The 26,242-nt window shown below is 37.5% G+C and overlaps 1 protein-coding gene across 5 annotated transcripts in view; it reads left to right on the top strand.

Annotated features, from left to right (window-relative positions):
• CDH13 (cadherin 13) overlaps positions 1 to 26,242 on the top strand; it is a 516,496-nt gene that overhangs the window by 82,620 nt on the left and 407,634 nt on the right. For all 5 annotated transcript variants that reach the window (XM_074839583.1, XM_074839584.1, XM_074839582.1 and 2 more), the window contains one exon: positions 14,571 to 14,682. In XM_074839583.1, the coding sequence (XP_074695684.1) occupies positions 14,571 to 14,682 (112 nt within the window). The remainder of the gene's footprint in view (positions 1 to 14,570; positions 14,683 to 26,242) is intronic.

The following is a 26,242-nucleotide window of genomic DNA, read 5'->3' as shown; positions in this document are numbered from 1 at the left end:
CATTTGTACAGTAGTTCTTACTCAAGATTTCAAATCTCTTCAAAACACTCAAGTAAATCACAGAGCCTCCCTGCTATGTATGTTAATTGTATTGTTTTCATTTACAGATGGGGGAACATAGGGAGGTTAAGTGATTTGCCTGTAGTGTGCGGTCTGAGTTTGTCTCTTGGCTTGGAATAGAACGGAGGAAGGGAAATCCTTTTCACAGTGACAGGGAACACTGGGACTAACCAACAGATCTGGGATCGCAGCCTGGAGCCTGCTTACACCTTCTCCACTAAAATAGCAATAAAAATTAAGTAAAATACAGGTGAAAGCATTAATAAACTAAAACAAGGCACCAAATGACCCAAGTTTGTTGTGCCTTCTGGTTTGCTTTTGGCTCGGTTCCTAATCTTGTTTCTCACAAGAGAAACTCCTACTGTGAATAGCTGCTTCTTAATAATAGAATATTACTTTACTGATTAATATTTGTTGGACACTTAGTCTAATTATGGTTTCTCACAGCTTCTTTAATTACTATAATATGAGGTTTAACTTAAGCAAAATATTTCAGACGAGTTTAGTGATGCTTTGCAACTTAATTTTATACATGGAGCACAGCAGCTGACTATTGGGAGACAGGAAAATACAGTCCTTCCTGAACCCAGGACACATGTTTTTGAACGATAAGATATGTTAGTATTTTTGTTTCTGAATCAAAAGATGTAATACCGAGGATTTACAGAAGCTAGGAACTCTGAAACCTCGGCCTAGGGAATAGCTGCAGTGAACATGATTAACTGGATAAAGGGGAGCTCTGTGTAGTGCAATTGAGGATGTCAGTGTTTACTTACTAATTGAAATTGGAGAGACAGAATTAAAAGCCTATGATTAGTGAGGCATGCCAATATCTTTAAGGATTAGCTACTATCTTTTCAAATGAACGCGAAGAGGAACACTGGGCTGTTTTTCTTGGTGAGAAATTATCCTATTTCTTCTACGTCATTTGTGTTAAAAAGCAAATGGTGAAATATGAAGACAAGACTTTTGAAGAAATTAGTCACTAATTTTTTCTTTTCAGGATGTCATATTTTAAAACAGAGGTTAGATAACATTCATATTTTGAATATCTTGGTGGGAAGTACAAAATTACTTGCATTGGATTTTTGTTTGGTAGTAAATGTAAGCATATTGGTAGAGTATTAATGAAAGATACCAGGTAAGAATAAAGTGGAGGATTCACTAATGATGTGACCTGTCAGCTGTATTTTTCATTCTCCGTTTGTACATCTCCAGTGCTTTTCAAATGTCACACCTTAATTTCCTCTCCTTTCATATGGAAATACTTAAGAGCAGAGCATGCTCTTGACCATTGAGAACAATAACTCCACTAATCAAATTTTTAAAAAACCCCAATGGTTTCTGTATATCGGTCCTGTTAAATCAGGAATGATGTCCCTGAAGTCCAACCTGAATTTCCTACTTGATATACTTTATATTTGCAATAAACTTGAACCAGAAGCTGTTGAGCATGCTGTATCCATGCTACAGAGGACTTCAATGCTTGCTTGACATGAAGTTTGATAAGTAAAATGCTGTGGGAATAAATCCTCATTTGTCATGGACTCAGAAAACTTCTTTTAGACTTTGTTCTCCTCCTTTGAAATTATTAATTTCAGTTTAGTGAAGTAGAAGTGTGTATCTTCTGAAATGCTCATGCTTCATAGTATGTAGTAAGGCATGGGAATTTGATTATGGAAAAGGGTCTATTGAAATATTTAAGAAAGAAAAAATAAGTTTCTGATTTTGCATAATGATGACTTATTTTGAAGTGTAATGCTTTATGCTTTCACCCTTGCAAACTGATTGTTATTTAGGAGATGAAAGATTGTGTAAAATATAAAATTCTTGTATAATTGGAACTGCCTGATAATGTACTATAGCCTCCCAGAATTCAGTTCCAAACATGAAGCATTGATTAAAAAAAGGTATTTAAATAATTTAAAATTGTTCAGTGCTGAGCATGATCAGAACCCCAATCATTTTCAAATAAAAGTACCTATAAAAAATTGAAGCAGTTGAATAACTTCAAATTGCTTTATACCATGCAAGCACAGAACCCCAATCACTTCCAGATTGAAGCACTTAAAAAAAAAAAAAAAAAAAAATTAAAAAAAAATTATTGAAGTGCTCCAGTAAATTTGAATTGCTATGTACAAGGAAAAGGGCCTTTAAATTATTGGATACTTGCATTTTTTTCTTTAAGATTTCTTTTTTCATGTACAACTCAAATGGTTTTCCTTTGTCAAAATGAATCAAAAAATCTGATTGTTTAAACTTGCAAAAAAATGAAATTAAGCCCTGTTATGGTAGGACATTCCACGATCAAATGCATATATCCTGGTGTAGGAATTCTCAGTGCTTCCGTTCTTATATGTAGCTCAAACAAAATGAAAATAACCCTATAAAGAAAATAGCTTAAACACTAGAATTCTTTAGCCTGTGTCTCTAAATAAAAAAATAGACTTCTTCAGATCCCCCAGTCTTATGTTAGACTTTTTTACCTGGTCAGTCTAGTCAGATGCAAAAGCATGTCCTTACGTGTTTTCTGTCCAGAAATTTTAAGGAAAGATGTGACTCCGCTCTCAACTACTTCACTGATAATGTTCATGTTTAGATGTAGATATAGGTTGCAAAAGCAAGATCCAAGGCAGAGATTCACATTTTTTCACAACCTTTCATGTGTTTTATGTTTATTGCTTGTGTTTGCCTGTTGAATCTCATGTGGAACAGATGATAGACTTGGTAAATACAGATAATTATAGAACTAATAAATGTATTGAAAGTGCTGTCAACAATGTTAAGTGAGGGGGCTACAATAACATATTGAGTTTCCTAACCAGTGCAGAAACCTAACTTGATTTATACTATGGATTTCAAAATCAAATATTAGTTTATTGTAGAGGTTTCACGATGGAGTTCATGGGATACAATCATACGTATGTCCTTATGTCTCAGGACTGACAGCTGTCCCTTCATGTGAGGAGGAAAAAAAAAGGCCAAAAAACAAACCGGTTCTCATAGGTACAGATAACTTTCTCTGTGACTGTTCTTACGATCGATCAAAAGAAGCCCTGAAATATTTAACAATTAACTTGCACTATTTCCCAGTAACATCATTTTTTGATGGTTGAAACAAAGTTCTACTGTAAAGAAATAAGAAATAGGTATTCAATCGCGAGTTACTAAGGCTTTCTCCAGTACTCATGAGATTTCATTCTCAATGTGTCAGGATTTGCTGTGATTTCCTAATACATGTGGGGTCAATAGCTGTATCTTTTACATAAAAGATTTCATTCAGCTTTTAAATGGCAAGCAATTATAAGAGATTGGTTATAGACCAAGGTCTTGGTTCCTTATTATTTATGTTCTAATTAATTTACCAGCCTGATTCCCCCCCAACTTTGGCTACTAAGTGTTGATCTTTAATAGTTATCATGTTCCTAGCATTAATGGGTTTTATTTCTTTGGAAAGGTCATTCTTGATGTAATGTCACTGTTAACACAAGGGAGCCTGTAAGCTTTAGAGATTTTGCTTTATTGTGATATGCTCGAAAATGTTCAACTACTTGCTGCCTTTCCCCTGGGGCATGCTTTCTCTAAACTCAGAAGAGTTAGTACAAGTTCTCTTACATTTTTGACTGTGTTCTTGCAATTCATTAAAAATACTCCTCAAGTAGCAACTGGCACTACCAAAAAGACTTGGGTCTTTTTTTAAAAAAAATTTATTTCTGGATGACTCAAGGAACTTGAAAATTACTGCCTATTGTAAATAAATGCACAAGCCCTTGACTGGTAAAATGAACAGTGATACAACAACTTGAGTCATATCGGTTAACTGAATTAAAAATGTGTGGTAACTCACCTACTAATAATAAGGTACAGTTAATGCTCTTTAGTAAAAGAAAGTAAAATCACTTGAAAACCAGCAGTAAACAAGGAAATACCAAAGTGTGTAAATAATTTTAATAATCAGTTTTGGAATTGAATTCTAGGTTGAAATAATGTTAAATTATACTATGAATCCTCTGCAGGTATCAAACAGTCCCTGTTAAAACAATTTAAAGATACACATCTATTTATATATATGTGCAATATAGAAATACATATATTGCATATATTTTTCTTCATTTCATTCAAGCATCTTCCTTCCCCTGCTGTAGTTATTTCAAAGTTGATCAGTTATTGTCTTTCTATTAAAACTCTAACTTTTTGTAGTAGTTGATCAAGATTAACTGGGGGATAGTGGTGCTTCATTTTGATAGGTGTATATGGGGGGTTGGGGAGGAGTGCAAAAGGACTTTAAATGAATTTAGTGTAATTATATAGCTCAGGTTGATCTTCTATGATCTGTAGAAGCATGTCCCTTAAGAAGGTTGACCAGGCAGCTAATCTACTTTCATTTTCCTTCCTGGAATTTCTGTTCTGTGGGTTGTGAGATAAAGGTAGAATAGGTAATATGTCTAAATGTGATGTACTGTGTGGGATAACTGACTACAATTCCAATGACCTCAGTTTGTACATCTAATAAAGGCTTAAATTACTTTTTTTTTTGTTGTTGGACTATCTATGTATTTACTACACTGTTTGAAGGCTTTCCTCTATCCTGTGGGCAAAAGTTAGCATATAGGCAAGTAGTTTCTGGTTTGTGTTTTGTTTCATGCTTTGCTGATTTCTAAGCTCAGTTCCCTCTCCTATAAGCATATATTATGTACATGATGTAACAATATTTTTTTGTTAGCTATGAAGAGATTTCTTGAATTCATTTACATCCTGAAATTATTTATGTTCCTAAACTTTAAGAACTAGAATAAAAACTGGCATACACATATTTATTCCTGGAAACTAGTAAATAGGACAAGCAGAAATGGTACTGTATGTCATCATGTCACTGACATGGTTTTTGGTCTGGCTTTCTGAGACTGTATAAGCCTTATTGCTCAACCTTGTTTTTCATGATTCCCTCTTATAACACTTGAAACCACTGGGTAGTTTCAGTTATAGTTGGTAGGCTGAGCTGTAAATGTCAAGTTCATAGGAGTTTTGTGAAAATGGCAAGCTGATGAAAAGATAGAGAACATGTTGACATACCCACTGAAAGAAAGATTGAGGTGCTTAACAGGCCCTGTCCTTACGAAAAGAGAAATCCACCTATGAGCTTGGCACTTTTTTTTTTTAAACAGAAATCAATAGGAAGCCAATCTTCATAACTATTTATTTTAACACTATCATACTACTATTGCTCGGTATGATTTGTAGTAGAGAAAAAATAACCATGTGATGTGCAGATAAGTGTGTGCAAAAATTGTCTACAGCTTGTTCTACAGAATATATTGTCTTTTTTCTGTTGAAGTCAAAAGCATACCAAAATTGGTAGACAGGTTTCCATTGGGCATCTTGCCTTGGAGAAATTTCTCAATTTTTGTTATGAGTGTTTGGATTGTTAGGCTTTTTATCTACCCCCCCCCCCCCCCCCCCCCCCCGGAATTGAAGGATTTACTTGAAAGTACTAATTTTTTAAAAAAATTGTTGCATCAGTGACTGTTTAGGAGAAGGTCAGAAAATGTTCAACAAACATTTTCTTGAAGTTGAAAAATCAGACATTTTCACTTGTCCTTATACTTTTATGAGTTCTGGGGGTTAGTTCCCGTTTTTGTAATGTTTCAAGGTGATAGCACTGTGTATGTGTTTAATTCTCTAAACCATGCTGTTCTTTGAAAGATTGTTTTCAGCAAGCTCATTTTCGGTTTTAGCTTACCATTGCAAAAGACAGATGTTTAGTTTTGTGGTGCAGTAATAATTGCTTTATGCTATAACTTTGTGGAATATACAGAAAACGATAGGTGGAAGGTTGCACTTTTTTTGATAATGATCACACTGTTGGGAAATTAAGCATGTATCATATTCCTTATAGTTTCCAGCCATCCTATCCAAAAACCACTATCTACTGTAAGAAATATGATTTTAATTTTTTTCTCAAATGGCTTTTGCCACATCAGTGTTTTCCTGTGTGGAATAATGACTTTGCCCCATGCAACTGTATGTGAAGGGTTATAAATATGTTTAAACAACTCTTAATTTATTTCCTTTTTTTAAAACCAGAGATCCATATTTTCATTCATCTAAGTGTTTCATGAAGTCATTAACTGCTGGAAAATAGGATCAACCTGTTTATTTCATGAGGTGATAAATAACTAAAATGTTTGGTATAAGCAGATCTTTGAACAGGTTATTGTAATGCAGTTTAGGTTTCGGTAATTCTATACCTTGCAGTATAACCAGATCAGAACTCTTGACTTTCAATGTTTCTTCTTTATGCCTCTTTCACTGGTACAGGAGAGCTATTGAATGGCTCATTTGCATTATTCTGTGCCCTGTAAAATGAATTTATTATGCAGCTTCTCTAAATAGGCTAACCAGTTGTAATCTCATTCCAGTGGTGTATGGGTTTCAGCAAGATATGATTACTTTTTCCATAATGGCTAAAAATAAACAAAAAAATAACCTTGGAACCCAACCCGTCTTTTTGTCTGAGGAGTCTTATTTGTTAAATAGTGTTATTAATCATGATGGGTAGGTATTTACTTGTTAAATAGTTGAATAACTTAAAATATTACTTTGAGCACAAGTAACACATTTTGGCCTCTGTTATTAATCATTAAAATACTGCTGTGACCAGCAGGTCAAAGGAGGTGATTCTTCTACTCTGCTCTCTTGAGACCCTCCCCTGCAGTGCTGTGTCCAGCTCTGGGGCCCCCAACATCAGAAGGACACGGACCTGCTCGAGTGGGTCCAGAGGAGGCCACAAAAATGATCAGGGGCTGGAGCACCTCCCCTGTGAGGACAGGCTGAGTGAGTTGGGGGTGTCCAGCTGGAGAAGAGAAGGCTCGGGAGAGACTTTAGAGTGGCCTCCCAGGACTTAGAGGGAACTACAGGAGAGATGGGGAAGGACTCTTTATCAGCGGTGTAGGGATAGGATGAGGGGTAATAATTTTAAACCGACAGAGGGTAGATTTAGATTAGATAGGAGGAAGAAGTTCTTCACTGTGAGGGTGGCGAGACACTGGCACAGGTTGCCCAGAGAAGCTGTGGCTGCCCCCTCCCTGGCAGTGTTCAAGGCCAGGTTGGACGGGGCTTTGAGCAACCTGGTCTAGCGGAAGGTGTCCCTGCCTGTGGCAGGGGGTTGGAACTAGATGATCTTTAAGGCCCTTTCCAACTTAAACCATTCTATGATTAATGGACCAGGATGATAGTTATTGCCTGGATTACAAAAATCTGAACAATTCTCAGATACATCTATGTAGATGAAACAGTAAGTGGATTCTGCACTCTGAGCCGTATGGGTACAAGCCACCTTGAGCCTGGAAGCCATTGATCTATTGGCAAAACCTGAGTCTCAGATAATAAGCTTGGGCTCTGCACTGTAAGATGTCTGATACTTGTGAGCAGAGTTGGTTCCCATCTGGTCAGAAAGGGCATAGATTTAGCAATGCATGAGGGTTTGCATCTGTGTTTGTATTTCATAAAGATTAATCCTGACGATGTTTGCAAAAGCTGCTTAACATTGTTGTAGCTAAATAGCTAAATAGAGGCAGTATCTCTGTTGATGTCAAATTTTTTAGCTCTTTGTGTGTTAGTTAATTTTAGAATGATTGTGATCCATCAGTATGACAAGACTTTAAAAAGGAAAAGTGGAATTTTAGGAAGCATTAGGCAACATGTTTTGGGCTTAAGAAAATATTAATATTGTTTACCAGATCCCGGAGAACGTTTATCTGGAATTCTTTGTGTATTTTGCACATGTGCAAACTTAAGTAGGCACAATGAAAGGTCACTGAGATGACCAAAGGAATGTATTCTTATAGGAGGATGTTGAAAGAGCTTGGTTTGTCTAGCCTAATAAATTGAAGACTCAGAGAGGAGAAAGTTTAATTAAGTTATGAGACCAGACTTGTACAAGATTAAATGGCTGTAAATTTACCATGAACAGATTTATTCTGGAAGCTACAAAATGACCATCAGAATTAGGGTCCAGAATTGTGGAATGCAGGAGGAATTATTTATTATCAGGATCAAGTGATCCAGCCAGGAGTCTATTTTGTGCCTGCTTGTGACACCAGAGGTGGTTCCTTCCAGGCCTGTATATGGCTTTTCTGGACTCCCAAGTCAAAGGTACTGTAAGCTAGTTCAAGTTCTGATGCATGAAAGATGTGTTAGTAAGGGGTTTTTTAAAAATTAATTTTAGGATGCAGTTTCACTGCAGTTTAACGAGACTGTGGTGGTCTCGCACCCAACCATGTTCTTCCAGCTGCCCTATGCTGTGGGCACTGGCTTTCACAGAGGTACCTGGTGACTTGATTCAGGGAGCAGATGTGACTGGAAGAAGAGCAGAAAAAGTGATGGTTTCTTCCAGGTAGGTCAGTGCCTGGGGAGAGAGGAATTGCCACAATTCTGGCTTCAAACAAGGGTGCCATGGAAGTGCTCCCATACTTTCTAGTACACTTCTCATATTATCCTCCTTCACCCTAAGCAGTGGGGACTCCAGAGTAATTTTGGGCTCTGAACAGACCCTGAGGGTCATATTTTGACAAACTCATAGAGCCTCTTCCAGAGATCTTGAATTTCAGAAGTAGCTGTCTGTTCAGACACTAGTGCTGGCAAATTACTTCTTGAATAACTTAACAAGATTTCCATTGTCACGGAAGATGCACGCTTTTTACTGAATATGTGATAAAATTCTTACAATAAACATACATTCACAAGGAAAATGCTCATAAAAAGAAAGGTCCTGTGCTAGATAGTCTCACAAAAGTTTGTCATATTTTGTTTCCAGTTAATGGATGCCTACTGCAGTCACACGGCTTAGTGACAGGAGAACTGAATTCATTTGAGCCAATAAAGTCATTCTAATTTGCATTTTCATAGCCCACTCTTCAGTACTCCAAGTGTGACTTTCACTTTTAGGACAGAGCTATGCAGTAAATGGATACGTAGGCCCTTTAAAAGAATATTTATCATCCTTGAAGAATCTTGGTGCCAAATCTTAATAGCATTTCTTACAAAAATGACTGGAATTCACTATCAGATTTAGAGGTAGAGCTGTAGAGATTGTGAATACTCTTTTTCTGAACCTCTTTCTTGATAAAAAGAAGAGGTTAAAGCTTAAAACAGTGAAAACTTTCCCTTCAAAATGAAAATATTGAATAAAAAATTCCCCAAATGGTAGTGCTCTAGAAATCAAATTAATGCAAAAGAACTGTGTGTTTTATTTAATTTAGTCACTTTCAGAGATAAATAATTCAACATACCTTTATGCAATGTTAAAATAGCTTTGTTAATTATGCCAATCAGAGGATGAGTTATCCAGGCTTTTGAGTTTTTTTCTGTTCCAATTGATGTTAAAAAATACAGAAGACAAGGAGAACTTCATGTCCAGTCTGTATGTGATTTGACGAAACAATTGCCTTAGGACCTGCTGGCACTCTAATTGGAGTCTGCATAATGCAGAATCAGAGCCTTGCTTAAAGCAGTGTTCTCTTTATTCTGTTTAAGTATCCCTCTGTTAATTTCATTTAAATAACTCCCTCATTTAAATCTTGAGTAAAAACCTAAAAATCAATGAATAATTCTTACTGACTTCAGTGAAGGCAAGATTTCATCATCTCTCTGCAAATCATTGTGACTGTGTACTGCTTATTATGTGTTTTTCTTCTCTGATGGTTTCCTCCCAATCCATTTTTGTGGGTCTTTCTAGTGTTGCAGCACCTGAAGATAGAAGGGGTTTTAAGATTCAGAGATCTTGATCTGCATGATAAAAATATTTTGTCATGTGCAATTTAATTCAGTGTTGGCAGTTCTCATTATTCTGATTACTTTTTTCCTCTCAGTTCTCAGCTTTTGGATCACCGTATTTTATATGAAAATTTGAAGTTTTCATATGCAAAAAGCAAATTTCTAGCTCTCATATTTCAAGAGGAGAACTCGGAAGCATAAATTTTCAATTTCACTTTCAAGTAAATGAGTCAAATGAATAAAAAAGAAATCCCAAAGCCATACTTCCAAAAAAAACCCCACCAAAAACTCCAAACAATTCCAAACAACAAAAAAAACCCCAACCAACCAAAACCCTAATTTTTCAGGAAGTGACTCAAAATTTTTGAACTTTTGAGATTATTATTATTAAAAATGAGTTAACAATTATTTCTATTTTAGCTTTTCTCGTGTGGGGTTTTATGTTGGTTTGTTTGCATTTCAAATTACTCTCCTGAAGCCAAAGGTAGAATGTGGTCCTACAGAATTTTGCCCCCTGGAATGAGATTTGTTTGTATTTATTGTGTGTAAAACTCGTGTCTGGGCAGATGGTTTTCACAGGTGTCTGCACCGTTTACATCTCTAATGAAATAAAGCCTTGCACAAGGATGAATTTCACACAGTAAGAATGTGTGAGAAATGCAATTAATATTCTGAAGCTTGCATTTTTGTGATAGCTGATCTCATACAGGTAGAGTTAATGAAATATGAGAGTGTTTACAGTAAATGGTGAGAGAATTCATTTTCAGAGTGAGGATGTGGCCAAACAAACCTGAATGGAGTTGCTTCATGTGCTGAAACTGGGTGAGTCAAAAAGGACATAAAGATTTTGAAATTCTTTGAAAGGTCATTTCAGTGACTAACTTCCAGTTACCAGCAGAGGAGGTAGAAGAGCCCGTTTTTTTGAGATGTGGTAATACCCAAGGGTACTCTAACATCAGGGACTTTATTAATTTCCTCTTCAGTATGGTATAAAATTTCCATCCTCTTTTGCTTTCCAATCCATGTTCTATGTGAGCAGCTTTCAGTGCAAATGTTGAGGTCAGTCAAGGTTGCCAGCATGTGTGTGCTGTTTTATTAACTAAAAAAAAAAAAAAAAAAGGTGTTTCATAGGCTTGATACCTCATCAGAAGTATAGTTCTAGCCCAGTGACCAAACTTTCACAAGAGTTATGTGAACTAGTGACATTTCCTTACAGTGACTGGTAATAAATTCAGAAAGACAAATTGTCAGGATATTAAAAATGAGTCTTCACACTCTACATTTCTGAAAAGCAGTAGGTTATGAAAAACTTTGATTCTGCTTGTCAGTGAATATAGGATCTGTAGGTCTGAGTAGTCACGACTCTGTAGTTTGCTTTTCTCAGACTTCTACCCCTTTAGATTTTCATGAGCAAATGATGTTTGCTGCATAATAGTCATATTCTTTCAGGAAGGAGGCTTTTTTTTTCTTAGTAGTGGGTGAAGGATCCTTTTGTACTACTTGCCCAGTATTTACTTGACTAGATGTATGAATAATATATATCTTGAATTCTACATATATGACATTTAAACATTATTTTCAGTGTATTTAGCTGAAGTCTTTCTCTGGACAGCTATCAACCCATAAGCCCTTTTATTGTACCCAAAAGTATGAAATCCACGTGGTGCTTAAATTCAGTATGTGTTCTGCTTTGAACAATATTCTCTTTGCCTTTAACATATATCTGCTTGGCTGATGTTTTTTGAAGGTATTTTTAAAGACTTTTTTCCACAAAGTGAAGAACCTCAACAAATTATTTTAATGAGGTAGACATTTTGTTCAACAGTAGAAGTTTCTTCATGAGAAAAATAAAGGAATAATTGTGCTTTTTAAAAAGATAATTAAAAACTCTTAGTGTGGTGACAAATTTAACATCTTGTCTGACATGTTGAGAAGACGAAAGTGCCTGGAATTGCACAAGTAGGATAAAATGTTCCATTTCACAGCAAGGCCAAGCCTGAGTCTTGTAATTATTTCAAAGGGAGTAAAGGTCATTTTCTATTTGCTACATCTGTATTATGTGAGGTTTCTGTACCAGGCTTACAGAAGTTAACTCATGACCTATTTAGATTGCCCAGATTTCAAAGTCAACTTATACTGTCACAAATCTGATAAAGTAGACATATTCCCTTCCCTAAGTACTGACATAGATGATGTCCAAAGCTGGCTTTTTATTTATAGCTAAGACAAGCGTTTCAACTTTAAGATGCCAGTAGCTGGGAGATCAGAACATGATTTGCTTCTTGCTTGCTGTGTTAAACCTTTAGGGGAAGAGTTGTTTGTAGTTAAATTTTAGCATATGTTGCTTGGGCTATTTTTCTGGTGTGGACTTCTAACTTTGGTTCAGTTGTTGCTTGTATCTTGAGATTGGAAGGATTTTCCTTCTGCTGTGATTGCACTTCTATGCATATTCATTCAGTAACACCATGAGTCAGAAAGGTACTTTAAAAATGCACCTGTGTACACAGAAAATGGGTGCAGAAAATGCACGCGTGTCTGTTTTTCTGTGCATGTGATGATTTAGATGCATATAAGGCTATTTTTTAAAATAATCAGTAATCAAGTTTTATGCACAATTTTGAGGGCAGGCTCTGAATGTGTCAGTTCACGTTGGCAGATGCCTCATCCTGGAAGACTGAAGGGGACATGTCCAATTCTCAATCCCTATAGAGTCCAGAAGCTCCAATAAAATCAATATATCAATGTCAATAACTGAATGAGGGATTAGGCACTGTGCTCTTTAAGCCTTTGTAAGGCAGCAGTTATATGGGTCTATGGAAGTGAATGGTAGTCAAGTGTATTGCACCTTGCCTGGTGTATTACTTTTAAGTCTGTCTTGGTTAATCCTTCAAAGGGACAAACATAGAGCAGGTCAGGATGGAAGGCAAAGGCATCCATCTGCTGCATTTGACTACCACCAGCTTAATTGTCATGAAATATTCTGTCTGTTTCTCACAGTCTGTTAGCACTTCTAGCCAAGCTTTTATAGCAAATGTCAGTGACATGAAACAAATGATCCAGCAGTTGGTTTCAATAAGAAGAACTAATGCAGACCAGGTGGGGTATTGCTGTCTTTGGTTTTTATAAATGGGATCACATAAAACTTATAGTGAGTGTGAAGTGCATGAAGAGAGAGAGCAGACAGTGTATTGCTCTGATCTAGAGAATGGACTGTGAGTGCTGGTTAAGAGGGAAACATGCAGATATTAAAATTTTGCAGGACAACTCTCTAGGATCAGGATCAGCATACCTAGATGATAAAGTGGTGGAGGTAGAACTGAGAAATGTGTGAGATGCTGCTATTGGGTTGGGAGAAGTGAGAGTACGGTTTGTCATATGGGCTGGTGAAGGAGAAAGGAGCCTTTAACATTCACCTGTGTGGTATAGGGGAGAAATTTTACAGCTGAAGAGCTTTATTTGCAAAATTGTAATCACATGTTGAGGATGTCTTCAGTAAATAGTCCCATTTGTGCAGTATCACTTGATTTTTAGAGCGAATGTCGTTCAGAACCACTGTTTTTGACCACTTTCTTCTTGGCCACTATGTGTGCCCTCTCTACTTGATTTTTCTTTGTCTGTCCAACAAGCAGTAGATTTGCCATAACTTAGAGATCAGAGTACTCTGTACACCAGCTGAAAGTCAGGTTTTGAAAAACACCGTTGGAAGTTCTGAAGTAAAAAGTACTTTTGAAAATGTGGTTACACATATATAGGTTGAAAAATACAGATTTGGCTTTTCCTTCTCTTGAACTTGCCTCCTTTTGCCTCTCTCTTTAACCTTTTAAACTTTTTACTAAATTGTTTGGGTTTTTTTTTTTTTTGCTGCCTCTTTCTTGGACATTCTTACCCCCATGCTCTCATTTAAAAGCTGCCAAGAAAAATAGCCTTTCATGTTGTTGTCTCTATTCAGGGATAGAACACAAACCTTTCCAACCAAGTCTATTTTCTTTTAAGCTTCCCCTTTTGCTAAGGTGTTCCTGTGTGACATGGAACTTTGGCCACAGACTAACAGTGACACAAGCTGTATTCAACTTCAACCTTCAGGTCCACCTCCACTGTGATGCACACATTTCATTTTCGGTCTTCTCTTGATGTAAACAAGCTTTTGATTACAGGGAAAATGGACAAAATGTGGCTCAGAGAGTAAAAAAGAAAAGGCAACAGTTTACATTTGTTAGCAAAGAAGTTCTTTTACAGAGGAAACTTCTATGATGCAAAACTTCATCCTTGAATAAAGAATTCTTTCTGTAACTTGGTGGTCAACTTTCGGAACTCAGTTTGCAGACCCTAATTCAGTAATTATTTAAATCAACTTAAAGTGCTTAATTTAAGCATGTATTTAAGCCTAGCTGTATTCACCTGTAATTTTTAGGAGCAACATTATGTCCTATGTTTTCACAAAGACCAGTAATATCCTTTACTGGTAGTCTGAACTGAACTTAACCTTCACAGCTACTATTTTGTAATTTTCATGCCAGCCCACATATATAAAAGCAAAAACCTTACATAAAAAAATTGTTTAGCAAGATTTGAAGGCGAAGTGTGATGTGATGGATATTTTGTTTTATGAGCGTGGAGCCCAATGTTTTGTTTTATGAGCACTGAACCTAGACTCAGTATCATTCCCAGAAGCCAACATGATGGATGAATGAGTGGATGTTAAAAGTCCATTTCCTTTTTTTTTTTTTTCCCCTCAGGTTCTGCTGCTTGCATGTGCAGAAGATTTAGAATGTGTCCCTGGATTCCAGCAAAAGGTTTTTTATATTGAACAGCCATTTGAATTCACAGAGGACCAGCCAGTTCTGAACCGTATGTTATTTTCATATATTACTATTGTGCAAAAATCAGAATTGCTTATGTATTCATATCACTCCTCCCATTTATCAGAAAGCTTCTTTTTTGTACATAGGATTTTGAATATTGCCATGATTCTGTCTGGGTTCCCCTGCATTAATCCTATAACTTTACAGGCTTTACTCTGTTGCATGTATTAGAGATGCCAAAATACTATATATAATCATATAGGATCATGTGAATACTGTGAAAACAAAATTATCCACTTTTTAAAAAGTAAATTTACTCAGAACTTTTTTATAGTCTTTTCTATAGTTTTGGAAATTAGGGCTTGCCTGTCAACATTTCACTGTTGATTCATCTCTGCAACTCAGATTTAGAAGCTTGTATATTAGAAGTTTTGTTTAAAGCCGGTGCAAGTCCAAGTCTTCACATGAAACTCAGAGGAGGCTGGATGAAGCTTGTGATCATCAGTCCTAGAAAATTGTTACTACATGTGTCATACGACTGGGATATTTGTTAGTATTTCCAATGACCAGATGTCACATAATGAAAACCAATCCAGCACTGTATACTCAAAGAATCAAGCTGGAAGAGATTTAACTGTCTTTCAGTCTTGGTGTTCATTCAAATACTTTAGTGAGCAAGTGTTGCTTCTTCATTCCGTTCTGTGGCTTTGGGAGTTCAAGACTGTCAAACTAAGGTAGTACCTTATTCAATGGTCAATGATTTTGAAGACTTAAAGATACTAAGTGCTGTCATTTTCATGACTTCCAAGCACGCCAGCATTTTTACATGTGGTATATGTTACTAATAGTTTTTGTCATGCTTGATTGCCTGCCGTTGAACCGGGAATTCTAGGTATGCAGCATGACACAGTAGTGCTTGGCATCTACATAAAATATCACAAAATGGTTTGGGTTGGAAGGGGCCTTAAAGACCATCTAGTTCCAACCACCCTGCCACGGGCAGGGACACCTTCCCCTAGACCAGGTTGCTCAAAGCCCCGTCCAACCTGGCCTTGAACACTGCCAGGGAGGGGACAGCCACAGCTTCTCTGGGCAACCTGTGCCAGTGTCTCACCACCCTCACAGTGAAGAACTTCTTCCTCCTATCTAATCTAAATCTACCCTCTATCAGTTCAAAGCTGTTACCCCTCATCCTATTGCTATACACCCTTGTAAAAGGTTCCTTTCCATCTTTCCTGTAGTCCCTTTTAAGTACTGGAAGGCTGCTATAAGGTCTCCCTGGAGCCTTCTCTTGTCCAGGTTGAACAACCCCAAATCTCTCAGCCTGTCCTCATAGGGGAGGTGCTCCACCCCCCCCCCCCCCCCAATCATCTTCATGACATTCCTCTAGACCCATGTCTAGAGCAGGTTTGCGTCCTTCTGATGTTGGGTGCCCCAGAGCTGGACACAGCAGTGCAGGTGGGGTCTCACGAGAGTGGAGTAGAGGGGGACAGTTGCCTCCCTCAGCCTGGTCACACTTCTTTTGATGCCACCCAGCATATGGTTGCCTTTCTGGGCTGCAAATGCACGTTACTGCATCATGTTGAGCTTCTTGTCAACCAACACCCCAAGTTCTCTACTCAGCTGCTCTCAAGCCACTCTTTGCCCAGCCTGTGTTTGTGCTTGAGATTGCCCCCACCCATGTGCAGGACCTTGCACTTGACCTTGTTGAGCTTCATGAGGTTCACACAGGGCCACCTCTCCAGCCTGTCCAGGTCCCTCTGGATGGCACATCCAGCGTGTCGGCCCCACCACACAGCTCAGTGTCACTGGCAAACTTGCTGAGGGTGCCTTGATCCCACTGTCCATGTCACCAACAAAGATGTTAAACAGCGCTCGTCCCAACATGACCCCTGAGGACACTACTCGTCACCGCTCTCCACTCAGACATCGAGCTGCTGACCACAACTCTCTGAGTGCGACCATCCAGCCAATTCTTTATCTGTTGAGTGATCCATCTGTCAAATCCATGTCTCTCCAATTGAGACAGATATATCATGCAGGACAGTGTCAAATGCTTTGTAGGAGTCCAGGTAGATGACATCAGTTGCTCTTCTCTTATCCAGCAACTCTGTAACCTCATTGTAGAAGGTCACCAAATTTGTCAGATATGATTTGCCATTAGTGAAGCTATATTGGCTGTCACTAATCACCTATTTATTTTCCATGTGCTTTAGTGTAGTTTCCAGGAGGATCCGCTCTGTGATCTTGCCTGGCACAGAGGTGAGACTGACTGGCCTGTAGTTCCCCAGGTCTTCCTTTTTTCCCCTCTATAAAAATGGGGGTTATGTTTCCCTTTTTCCAGTCAGCAGGAACTTCACCAGACTGCCGCAACTTCTCAAATGTGATGGTTAGTGACTTAGCCACTTCACCTACCAGTTCCCTCAGGACCCATGGATGCATCTCATCAGGTCCCAAGGACTTGAGCACCTTCAGGGTCCTTAGATGGTCTCAAACCTGATCTTCTCCTACAGTGGATGGTTCTTCATTCTCCCAGTCCCTGTCTTTTGTCTTCCATGACTTGGACAATGTGGCTGGAGCCCTTGCTGGTGAAGACTGAGGCAAAAAAGTCATTGAGTACATCAGGTTTCTCCATGTCCCAGGTAACCAGGTCTGCTGTTTTCCTTCTGGAGAGGGCCCACATTTTCCCCAGTCTTCATTTTATCATCAATGTACCTATAGAAGCTTTACTTGTTGCCCTTGATGTCCCTGGCCATCATTGGGATGGGGGCTTTATCTTTCCTAATCTATAGAATCAGAATGATTTGGGTTGGAAGGTACCTTAAAGATCATCTAGTTCTAACCCCCTGCCATGGATGGGGACACCTTCCACTAGATCAGGTTGCTCAAAGCCCCGTCCAACCTGGCCTTGAACACTGCCAGGGAGGGGGCAGCCACAACTTCTCTGGGCAACCTATTCTGGTGTCTCCTCACCCTCACAGTAAAGGTTTTCTTCCTTATCCTATTCCTTGGCTGCTGATACAGTTTCTCTGTATTCCTCCCAGGCTACCTGTCCTTGCTTTCTGCCCTCTGTGGGCTCCTTTTTTGTGTTTGAGTTTGTCCAGGAGCAACTTGTTTATCCATGCAGCTTCCTGGTGCTGTTGCCTGACTTCTATTTGTCAGGATGCATCGCTCCTGAGTTTGGAGGAAGTGATCCTTGAATATTAACCAGCTTTCCGGGACCCTTCTTCCTTCTAAATCCTATCTATATTCCCTACCTAGATCCTACAATGTGATAGATAGTGATAGTTTGGTGAAACCAAAAAATGCAAAGCAATATTACTCATTAAATGCACATATCTCCCATCTCAGTTCCCTCCAGATATTACTACTACATATTGATATATTTTCATTGTTACACATGTTTGGATGAAGGTGTAATCTGTGCACGTTTGTTTTAAAATAACACTAACTTCTCAAAATGAAATGTCAGAATTAGTTACCACAGTTTATTGAAATGACTCTCTTAAGTTTAAGTCATTCAGCTTTTAACAGGTGCTAAAATAAACCTTTAGGATAACATTTTTAGTCTAAGCATTTTGGTAAGTTACTCAGTCTGAGTTGCATTTTCAGAGGCAATTTATATCATAAGTAGTAAATGCTATTCACAGAGATGTGAGTTGTTATTCAGTTTAGAGAGATTTCAAAATTCTAGTTTCTTTAGGCAATTTTGTTTTCTTTGAAATTATTTTAAAGAGTTGACAAACATATCATTGCTACATGATTAAAAGTAGAAATTCTTAGAATGTAGAAAGTATAATAGCTTTAATAAGCATGCAAAGTTGAAGACCTATGTAAAGAAAAGCAATATTAAGAAGTCAGTATTAAGTTGAATATAAATAACCTTTGTTGTATTCTTTGGCTGGTTCACAACTTTGAGGCTGTAGTGCGTCTGGCCAGATCTCCCGCTGTTATTTTCTTGTCCTCCCAAACACCTAAAGGACGAGTTGGTTAGGCCAAAGTTGTCTGGGCTGCTCTGGGTTGACCCAGCAAATTGCACTGGTGTGAAACTAGCACAATAATTAAGATGCCATCATTAATGTGAGGAGGAGGGAAGAGCAGGAGGAGATTCAGAAATGCCTGGAAACAATCTTGGGAATTAAATTATTTTAATAAGCAGACACTAAATTGGCCTAATATGTGATGTTCAACAGAGGCAGACTGTTGATGCATGATTCTAGTTAATTCAATCACTCGTAAACAGTATGTCCTTCATGCAGCAGCATTAAACCTCTGCACAGTTTCTTCATTTTATCTGTCAACAGAATTGATATTTTTAATTGTCTGTTTGAATTCACTTTGCATGCTCTTGCATCTTTTTATACCCATTACCTAAGTGTGGTGAAATTTAGCAGCTGCATTGCAATGTGAGGCTTACCAGGGCTATGTAAATTAATAGACCGAATATGCAAAGCAGGCCTATAGTAGTGATTGTTTTTGTAGTCCTCGATAAGCCAAGGAGCTCCCTAATTCTTTTCTGAAGTACAATAAGCCAGTTTTGTTTTGTTTTGTTTTTTTTTCAATTTAAACAAGGACCCACTGTACACTTCATTGATAGTATCTCCCTTGTAATTAAATGTACGTTATGGATGGCTCTTATGTATTTGTTACTTCTACATATGGCAATGTTAATTATATTTTACATTTACTGATGGGGCAAAAGAAGAGAAACCCATCCCGAGGGTACAGAATTTTATCTCGCTTCTTATTCTGATACGTACCAACTCTTATCAAAGAGTACCTATAAGTCGGCAATAACAATTACATCAGTCCAGTTGTGTATGCATATCCTCCTTCCCATTAGTTTACTGGAATTTTGTTGCTATTTCTCAGCTCTTATCTCATTGTGCTCACGCTGAACTCCTTTTTTCAATTGATTGACTATTGTATCTCACTTAACAGCAACTTCCAGACTTGACCATTTTATTTACTTAATTTTGTTATTTTTCCTAATTTTGACTTTTTTTTTGTTGTTGCTATTAGACTTCTTTATCCTCCTTATAACTTGTGTTTTCTATGACTACAAACAAAAGGCATTGCTCTCCTACTTTTGGTTTGCCTAGTTCTTTGTTCCCTTGATGTAGTGGGAGAGGATTCATAGAGTTGCTTTCTGGAAATACTAGAGGATCTGTCCACATAATTATTGCTATAACAAGCAGTTGCTTTACTGGATTTTTCTTTCTTGATAGCTTTTTTTAGTTTATACCTAGGACTATCTCCTGCAATCAAATTAGAGGATCATAAAGATACATTCTTGATAAAGTGATAATTGGCAGCATTTAATTACAGGTTTTACACCTTTCTGTAACATTTGTGGCCATGAAATGCTTCCCCATCAGAAAGCTTGTCTTTGGCAAGGCTGATAGGTCACTGGTAGTGACAATGCTCTGTCATGCCAGGCTGATAGAAAGTTCCTAATCAGACTCATCAAATGTGGAAATGTAATTGTGCTACATTAATCATGTTTATACTTAACACACATGAGTCTTGGCTTTTGGGGGTATTTTTAATTGACAATGAATCAAATAGTGCACTTGAAAAATTGAGGCAATTAACATAAAGGCGTTAGGTGATGTGTTGTGCATACTAAACTGGGGAATACATTGCCAGTGATTTAAATGTCAAAACAAAGGAAGTTTTTACCCTTACTTGAAAAGATTTAATTTGGATGTTAATTAATGGCTGACCTCTTCTGTCTCTTACGTGATAGATTGCATGTTTCAGAGCTTGGGCTGCTTCAAGATCAGGGTTTTGTCCACATTTGGGTACTCTTTTATGCTATGGATTTTAACAAAGACTTTTCTATTCAACCATACCAAAAATCTTTGTTTACTCATATGATGGGAAATATATTAGTCTGCTTATCGTTAATGCTTAAAGGCAGTTGTTCTGTTGTCTAGCAAAGCCATAGCCTCCAACAAGATTTCCTTTGTTCAAACTGAATAATGCCTGTGGAAAGATCAGAGAAGACCATTCCTGATATTGCAATACCATGTGTGTACATGGGTCACAGTGCTGATCATGCTCACATCAAAACATTTTCTACTGAGTCTTAGATGATGCCATGTGAGATTTGTGATTTATCACAACCACTCTTCCCGATTACCATGCCATTTGACTGTACAGATGGCCTCTTTCTGTGACTGTTTCATGCTATCAATATTACTGCTGTTACTCTCTTGTTTATTCTGATCCACACAGTGTGTGTTATCACACACACTTGATTCATCTCCCCCTACTTCACTTTTCCTGCAGCTTGTGTAGAGCCAATGTGGCAGCCTAATTCAACATATTATAATATGGCAAACCCTCTATGAAATTTTAACACAAGGTTTATATTCTAGTGTTAACTCTTCATGCTAAATATTGTAGTTTTCAGATAATTGGAACAACAGGTGGTAGTTGTAGCTTGCAAAAACATGTTCAAGTGAGGTAAGATTTTTGGCTTAGTAATTTCTTGCAGGGAAAACTGTCTAGACTTTCTGGGTAATAGGTAGATAACTATGGATTTTTTCACCTATTCAGGTGTACATATCTCTAGTGCGTCCTTGTTGAAATGTAGTTGTGGCTTTTCAAAATGCAGAAGTCTTTAATGCATTTTGAATTCTACAAACATCTTAACATTACTTTCATTTCACATAAATCACTCACTATGTTAAGAAATGTACTACTTTAGAAAATGTTGAAAAATGACTTGGTTCCTGTGTTTGGCATGTGGTAGCAGGTTCTACAGAAATGTGTCTCAACTTTTCTACCCAGATAGCAGAATGCTTTTTATAGTCTAAAATTTATCTTAATGTGCACGTACCCATGTATAGAACTTGAATACCAGAGCTTCAATTTTGACACTTGGATGCATAATTAAGACCAGGCATCTGGGACTCTGTTATACCATGTGGACAGAAATATTGGTCAGGATTTGAAGCTGAGCATTAGAGATATCTCTTAATCACAGTATTTCTGTTTGACTGTAAGAAGCCAAACATGCGTTACTAAAATTCCAGGAAATATTTGACGGTATGCAAGAAGTTTGCAAAATTATGAAAGTAATTTTTATAGTGGGAGACTGGGAACTTTGCAACATGTTCATGGAGGCAGAGTGAGGAGGATCTTCAAAGGAAAGATCCTTTTGCACTTAAATACCTAAGGCATTCCTTTTTAATTGAAGTTTGATGCCTAGCACTTACACAGAGGGAGAAAGTTGTTTGCATATGTGTTGCAAATATGCATTGTGATTAAGTAATATAGAACATCTCAGATGTGTCTCTGAATAGATGTATGCAGGTTGATGTTGCAACATAACAGAATATCATATCATCTGTTAAACTGCTTTCACACGTGATTACAGCAAAACAAAACAGGAAAAAATGATTCTTGCGTGGTAGGTGGTCAGAAGACAGTTGTCTTCCAAACAGTGCATATTAACAGGACCTGAAAGGAAATGTGTTTAAAATAGACTGATTTTAATGCATATACATTTAATGAAGCCAATTTTTGACAAAGTAGGACATTAGACTAAACAATGTGAAAAAATTTAGTCTCTGAAAAACATTTTCAGGGCTAAGTGAAAGTCTCTCAGGGATGTAGTCAGCTCTTGGAGAGAAATGGAGGGAAAGCTATATGTGTTGCTGAAACCTCCTCTTGACATTATAATTCCAAGGTGGAGGAATGAAGTTCTGAGCTCAGAAATTGCCTTGTTTATTTTGTTGAGAAAAGCCATGCAACGCTGGTTTAAAAAAAAATAATGTAGTGGATGAGGATCTTTGCAGTGACAGCGAATGCTCTGTTAACAGGTTGGTCTGGATTTAAGAAGATATAAGTTGCACATTACTTGGTTTGAGATTTGATTTGTTTCTGGAGACTTTCCAAGAACCATAATGTTTCACAGACAACACTTTTTTGCAATACATGTAGGCTTTGGTTGGCTAAAGCATGCCAGCTGTTCTTTTAATAGTCTAAATCAATGACCAACTGCTTGGTATTAGTACGATGGGTCTTTTGCTCAGTGCAGTGCAAACCTTGCATTAATAATGTCCCCAGGTGGTTCAATGGAAGACTTCTTTATTCGTTTCCAGTTGCCAATTCCAAAACAAAAAAATCATATTAACTAAGCTAACTCCCTAACTCTGATTAACAATGCAGGCCAAGAGGCAGCCTTGTTTTCTGCAGGTGTGTAAACATGTTGGAAGGCCAAAATCTGTCTTTTAGGAAAACGTAGGTAGCTTAACTTTGGACAAACTCAGCAAGCAAATAGTCTGACATTAATTGCTTATGGCTGACAAAACTGAACAGAGTCATCTTCCTGAGGAGATAAGGGATATGACTTCTGGTTATAGTTTAGAGCTGGGGTCATGTTGAAGAGGCTACAGCATCAGCCAAGCTTTGTCAGGAGGAAGCTGTTGTTCATATCTGACAAACAGATACAACACAAATTATTACATGCTGAGACATTAATGCATTTCTTTAGTGTGTAGTTTTGTATTTTCACAGACTGCATTTCTGATAGAACTTTTAATTTGAGGATCTTAGGAAAGCACCATTCAAAAGAATCATGGCTAGCTAACCTTTTCCATTACGTTTCAAAGTGCAGTGTGGACATTTAGCAAGAATTAATGGGAGTATATGAGGTTAAATCTTCCTTTAAACATAAAATCTCATTTAAGTTAATGATATCTTAAAGCATGCAAGTATTCTTGAAAATAATTGTAGATGTAGTTCACAATTAATTCTTAGCTTTTAGGATTTCTCTCTGCTAATCCAAATCAAATTATAACTTTTCTAATGTAATTATGCTTATGGTTCAACTTGCCTTTTTTTCCCCCCTTGCTTATTTAAAGCAGTCTTTCTTGGACAGAGCAATCTGTCTGTATCCATCAGCTATTGTCTGCTTTAATGGACACATCTCCTTTTTACATAGCTTTCTTGAGGCATGTGATCTCTCCATCTCGCTTTGAGAATAAGCAGTAAACTCATGAATTCTTTCAGAAATTTATTAGACTGAGTGTTTTTCTTCTAGCTGGAGACTAGTGTTCCTGATTTTGTCTTATGTCTCTGTTCAGCTTATCCATGCAAATTCTTTCCTTTAGAGAAGGGAAAGAAAAAGTAACTTTTAATGGATTGATTCTGAAAACTCTGGTCATCTTGGAGTGACTTTGTGCATATTTGTATGCCTTGTACCTGCTGCTGCTTCTTGGGCAAAGTGAAACTGTAGTGGAGTAAGTGCATGTCGTGTTCTGTGATGTGAATATTAACTAAAATGTTTGTGTTGTGGGGTTTTTTTAATACCTGAAAAAATATCAACCCTGGTGATTGGCAGGGTTTGCCGAAATAAGAAATTGACTAAAGAAAGCATGTCTGAAAGGGATTTTCTTTAACAAAAATCTGAAATTCCTTTACTAAAGAATTATTTTTAAACAAGGTAAAAATAAAATTGAGAGCCCTAGGAAGGCCAAAAAGACAATTCCTGTAGCAATCTGGGATGTTGCTTTTAAGACAGGAGCTCCACCTTCAATGCTAGCTTTGATTTGTTTTCTTTCTTTAAAAAAAAACCCAAACCCAAAACCACCCCAAAAACCAATCCAAAAAAACCACAACAGTGCAACCTTCTCTGTCTCAGCTGGGGAGAGAACTGAAGCACAACTGAGGGGCCTTTAAAGAAGGCAGCAAAACGGAGGCAATACTGGAGCAGCTTTCAGGCAGCTGATAGCAAAAGAGCAATTCAGCCCTGAAGTTGTAGCCAGCATTCGTATATCTTGACACTTTCTAGCAAGTGCTAGAGCTTAAATTCAGGTTAGACTGAAGTAAATGATAATCTAATTGATGCATGGGACCATTCTGTAGCTAGGGATTCAGGTTTATTTTACTGAAGAGCAAATTACAGCTCTTATATAAATCTTATAGACGGTGGTGCGAACGCTTTGGCTAAACCTAGGTTTAGGTATAAACTGAGTTGTCCTCTCTCACAATTTTTGCCAAAATATTGAAAAGCAGGCTGTAGAAAATGGGTGCACTTTTTATTTTAATTTTATTTATATTATATTCTCTAACTAGAATATGTTTATGTTCTCTATTAACCATACTGATAGGAAACATTGTGTTAATGCATTCAGGCACATGGGTTTTGTTTACTTTCTCTTGTGTGACAGTGAACTAGTGGCAACAGAAAATGTGCTCTGGTTTGCTAGAAAACCAAATTGCCTGGTTACAAGTAGGACTCCTGCAGACTTTATTTAGCTGGAATTTTAATTACAGTGCGAGCTCTCAACTCCTACAATAAAGCAGTAGGGAGACCACTACAATTTGACCTTTATAAAACATTAACACCAACCTATACAAAAATATAACTTCAACTTTAAAGAATAAATACAGTGGGAGGCAGAATTCAATGAATTGTGTGCATATAATATTTTTACTTTTGGAAAAAATCATAAAAATATGCTAGGGTGGACACCAAAATGACGTCGGTGTGTCTGGTTCCCTGTATCCATCTTCTGGTCCTCATACAAGAATGCTGCACAGTTGGCAGAAGGATCTTTTCATGGTTTTATCATGCCTCGGGGAAAGCAGTCTTGCTGTGAGGCGTAGAATAAAGGATACTATACAAACCATATGGGAAATGTTGATGTACAAAAAAAGTCTGTTTCTTTCCCCGGAAGTGTCAATTCAGGAAACTTCAGGTGCCCACTCGCTCCCTCTGAATCTGTTCTTGTCACTCTTCTGTCTCATCTCCATTGCTGTATTCCCTGGAGAGGGAAGTATTAATGAATCAACTGTTGTGAGTTGTACCCTGGGCCAAGTACTCCCTTCTGCTGAGAGTCACGAACGAATGAGGTTGGGGCTGGAGAGGAGGAATGGGGCAGGGCAGTCTGTGCTTGAGTTGCATGGGAATGTCAACACAACAGCACTGTAGAACATGAAATGTGTAACAGTACTGGCTTCCAGCTGTATACAGCACCATAAACAGTCACAAATACGAATTCTGGCTAAAATAGTCCCTGAGTCATGGTGTGGCAGCTCACAGTATTTTGTAGTTCTGTCATTGTGGAAAGGTGATTAAGAGTGTGATCCAGGTCTTCTGTTATCTTTAATGTAATTCAAAGCATAGTTTAGTCAACTATACACTTTTTTGTGAAACTGAAGATGTAAACGTAAGGATACTTTAAATGAATTGGTTTTTATGTCCCATAATAAAAATCAAATCAAAGATGTTTGAATGCCAAGGTTATAAGTTGCTTTTATGTGACCTAAAACATTTTGTTTTCATTGTCTGTCACTTTTATTTTGCTGTTTGTTTGACAGGTGAAGCATTAACTGTCCAAATCTGTCGTTCTTTAATTGAATTCCTGATGTTATGTTTCACAACACATTATATTATGGATAGCTGCTGTTAGTAAGATGCACCTATTTCTGTGATGCATAATGCTATATGCCAGATATACTGGGGAAGAGAAAGAGTGTATATCAGTTTCTGGGAATGGAATGTTTCAGTACTCAAACTTACACCAACTAATGGATCACAGGCCCATTTAAGTTTAAAAGTTGTCTTGAAGCATGGTGTGTCTATATTG

The sequence above is a fragment of the Strix aluco genome, chromosome 14 (assembly GCF_031877795.1).
Source record: "Strix aluco isolate bStrAlu1 chromosome 14, bStrAlu1.hap1, whole genome shotgun sequence".
Classification (NCBI taxonomy): Eukaryota; Metazoa; Chordata; class Aves; order Strigiformes; family Strigidae; genus Strix; species Strix aluco.
Note: the sequence above shows the minus strand (reverse complement) of the source record. Positions and strands in the feature narration are given on the sequence as shown.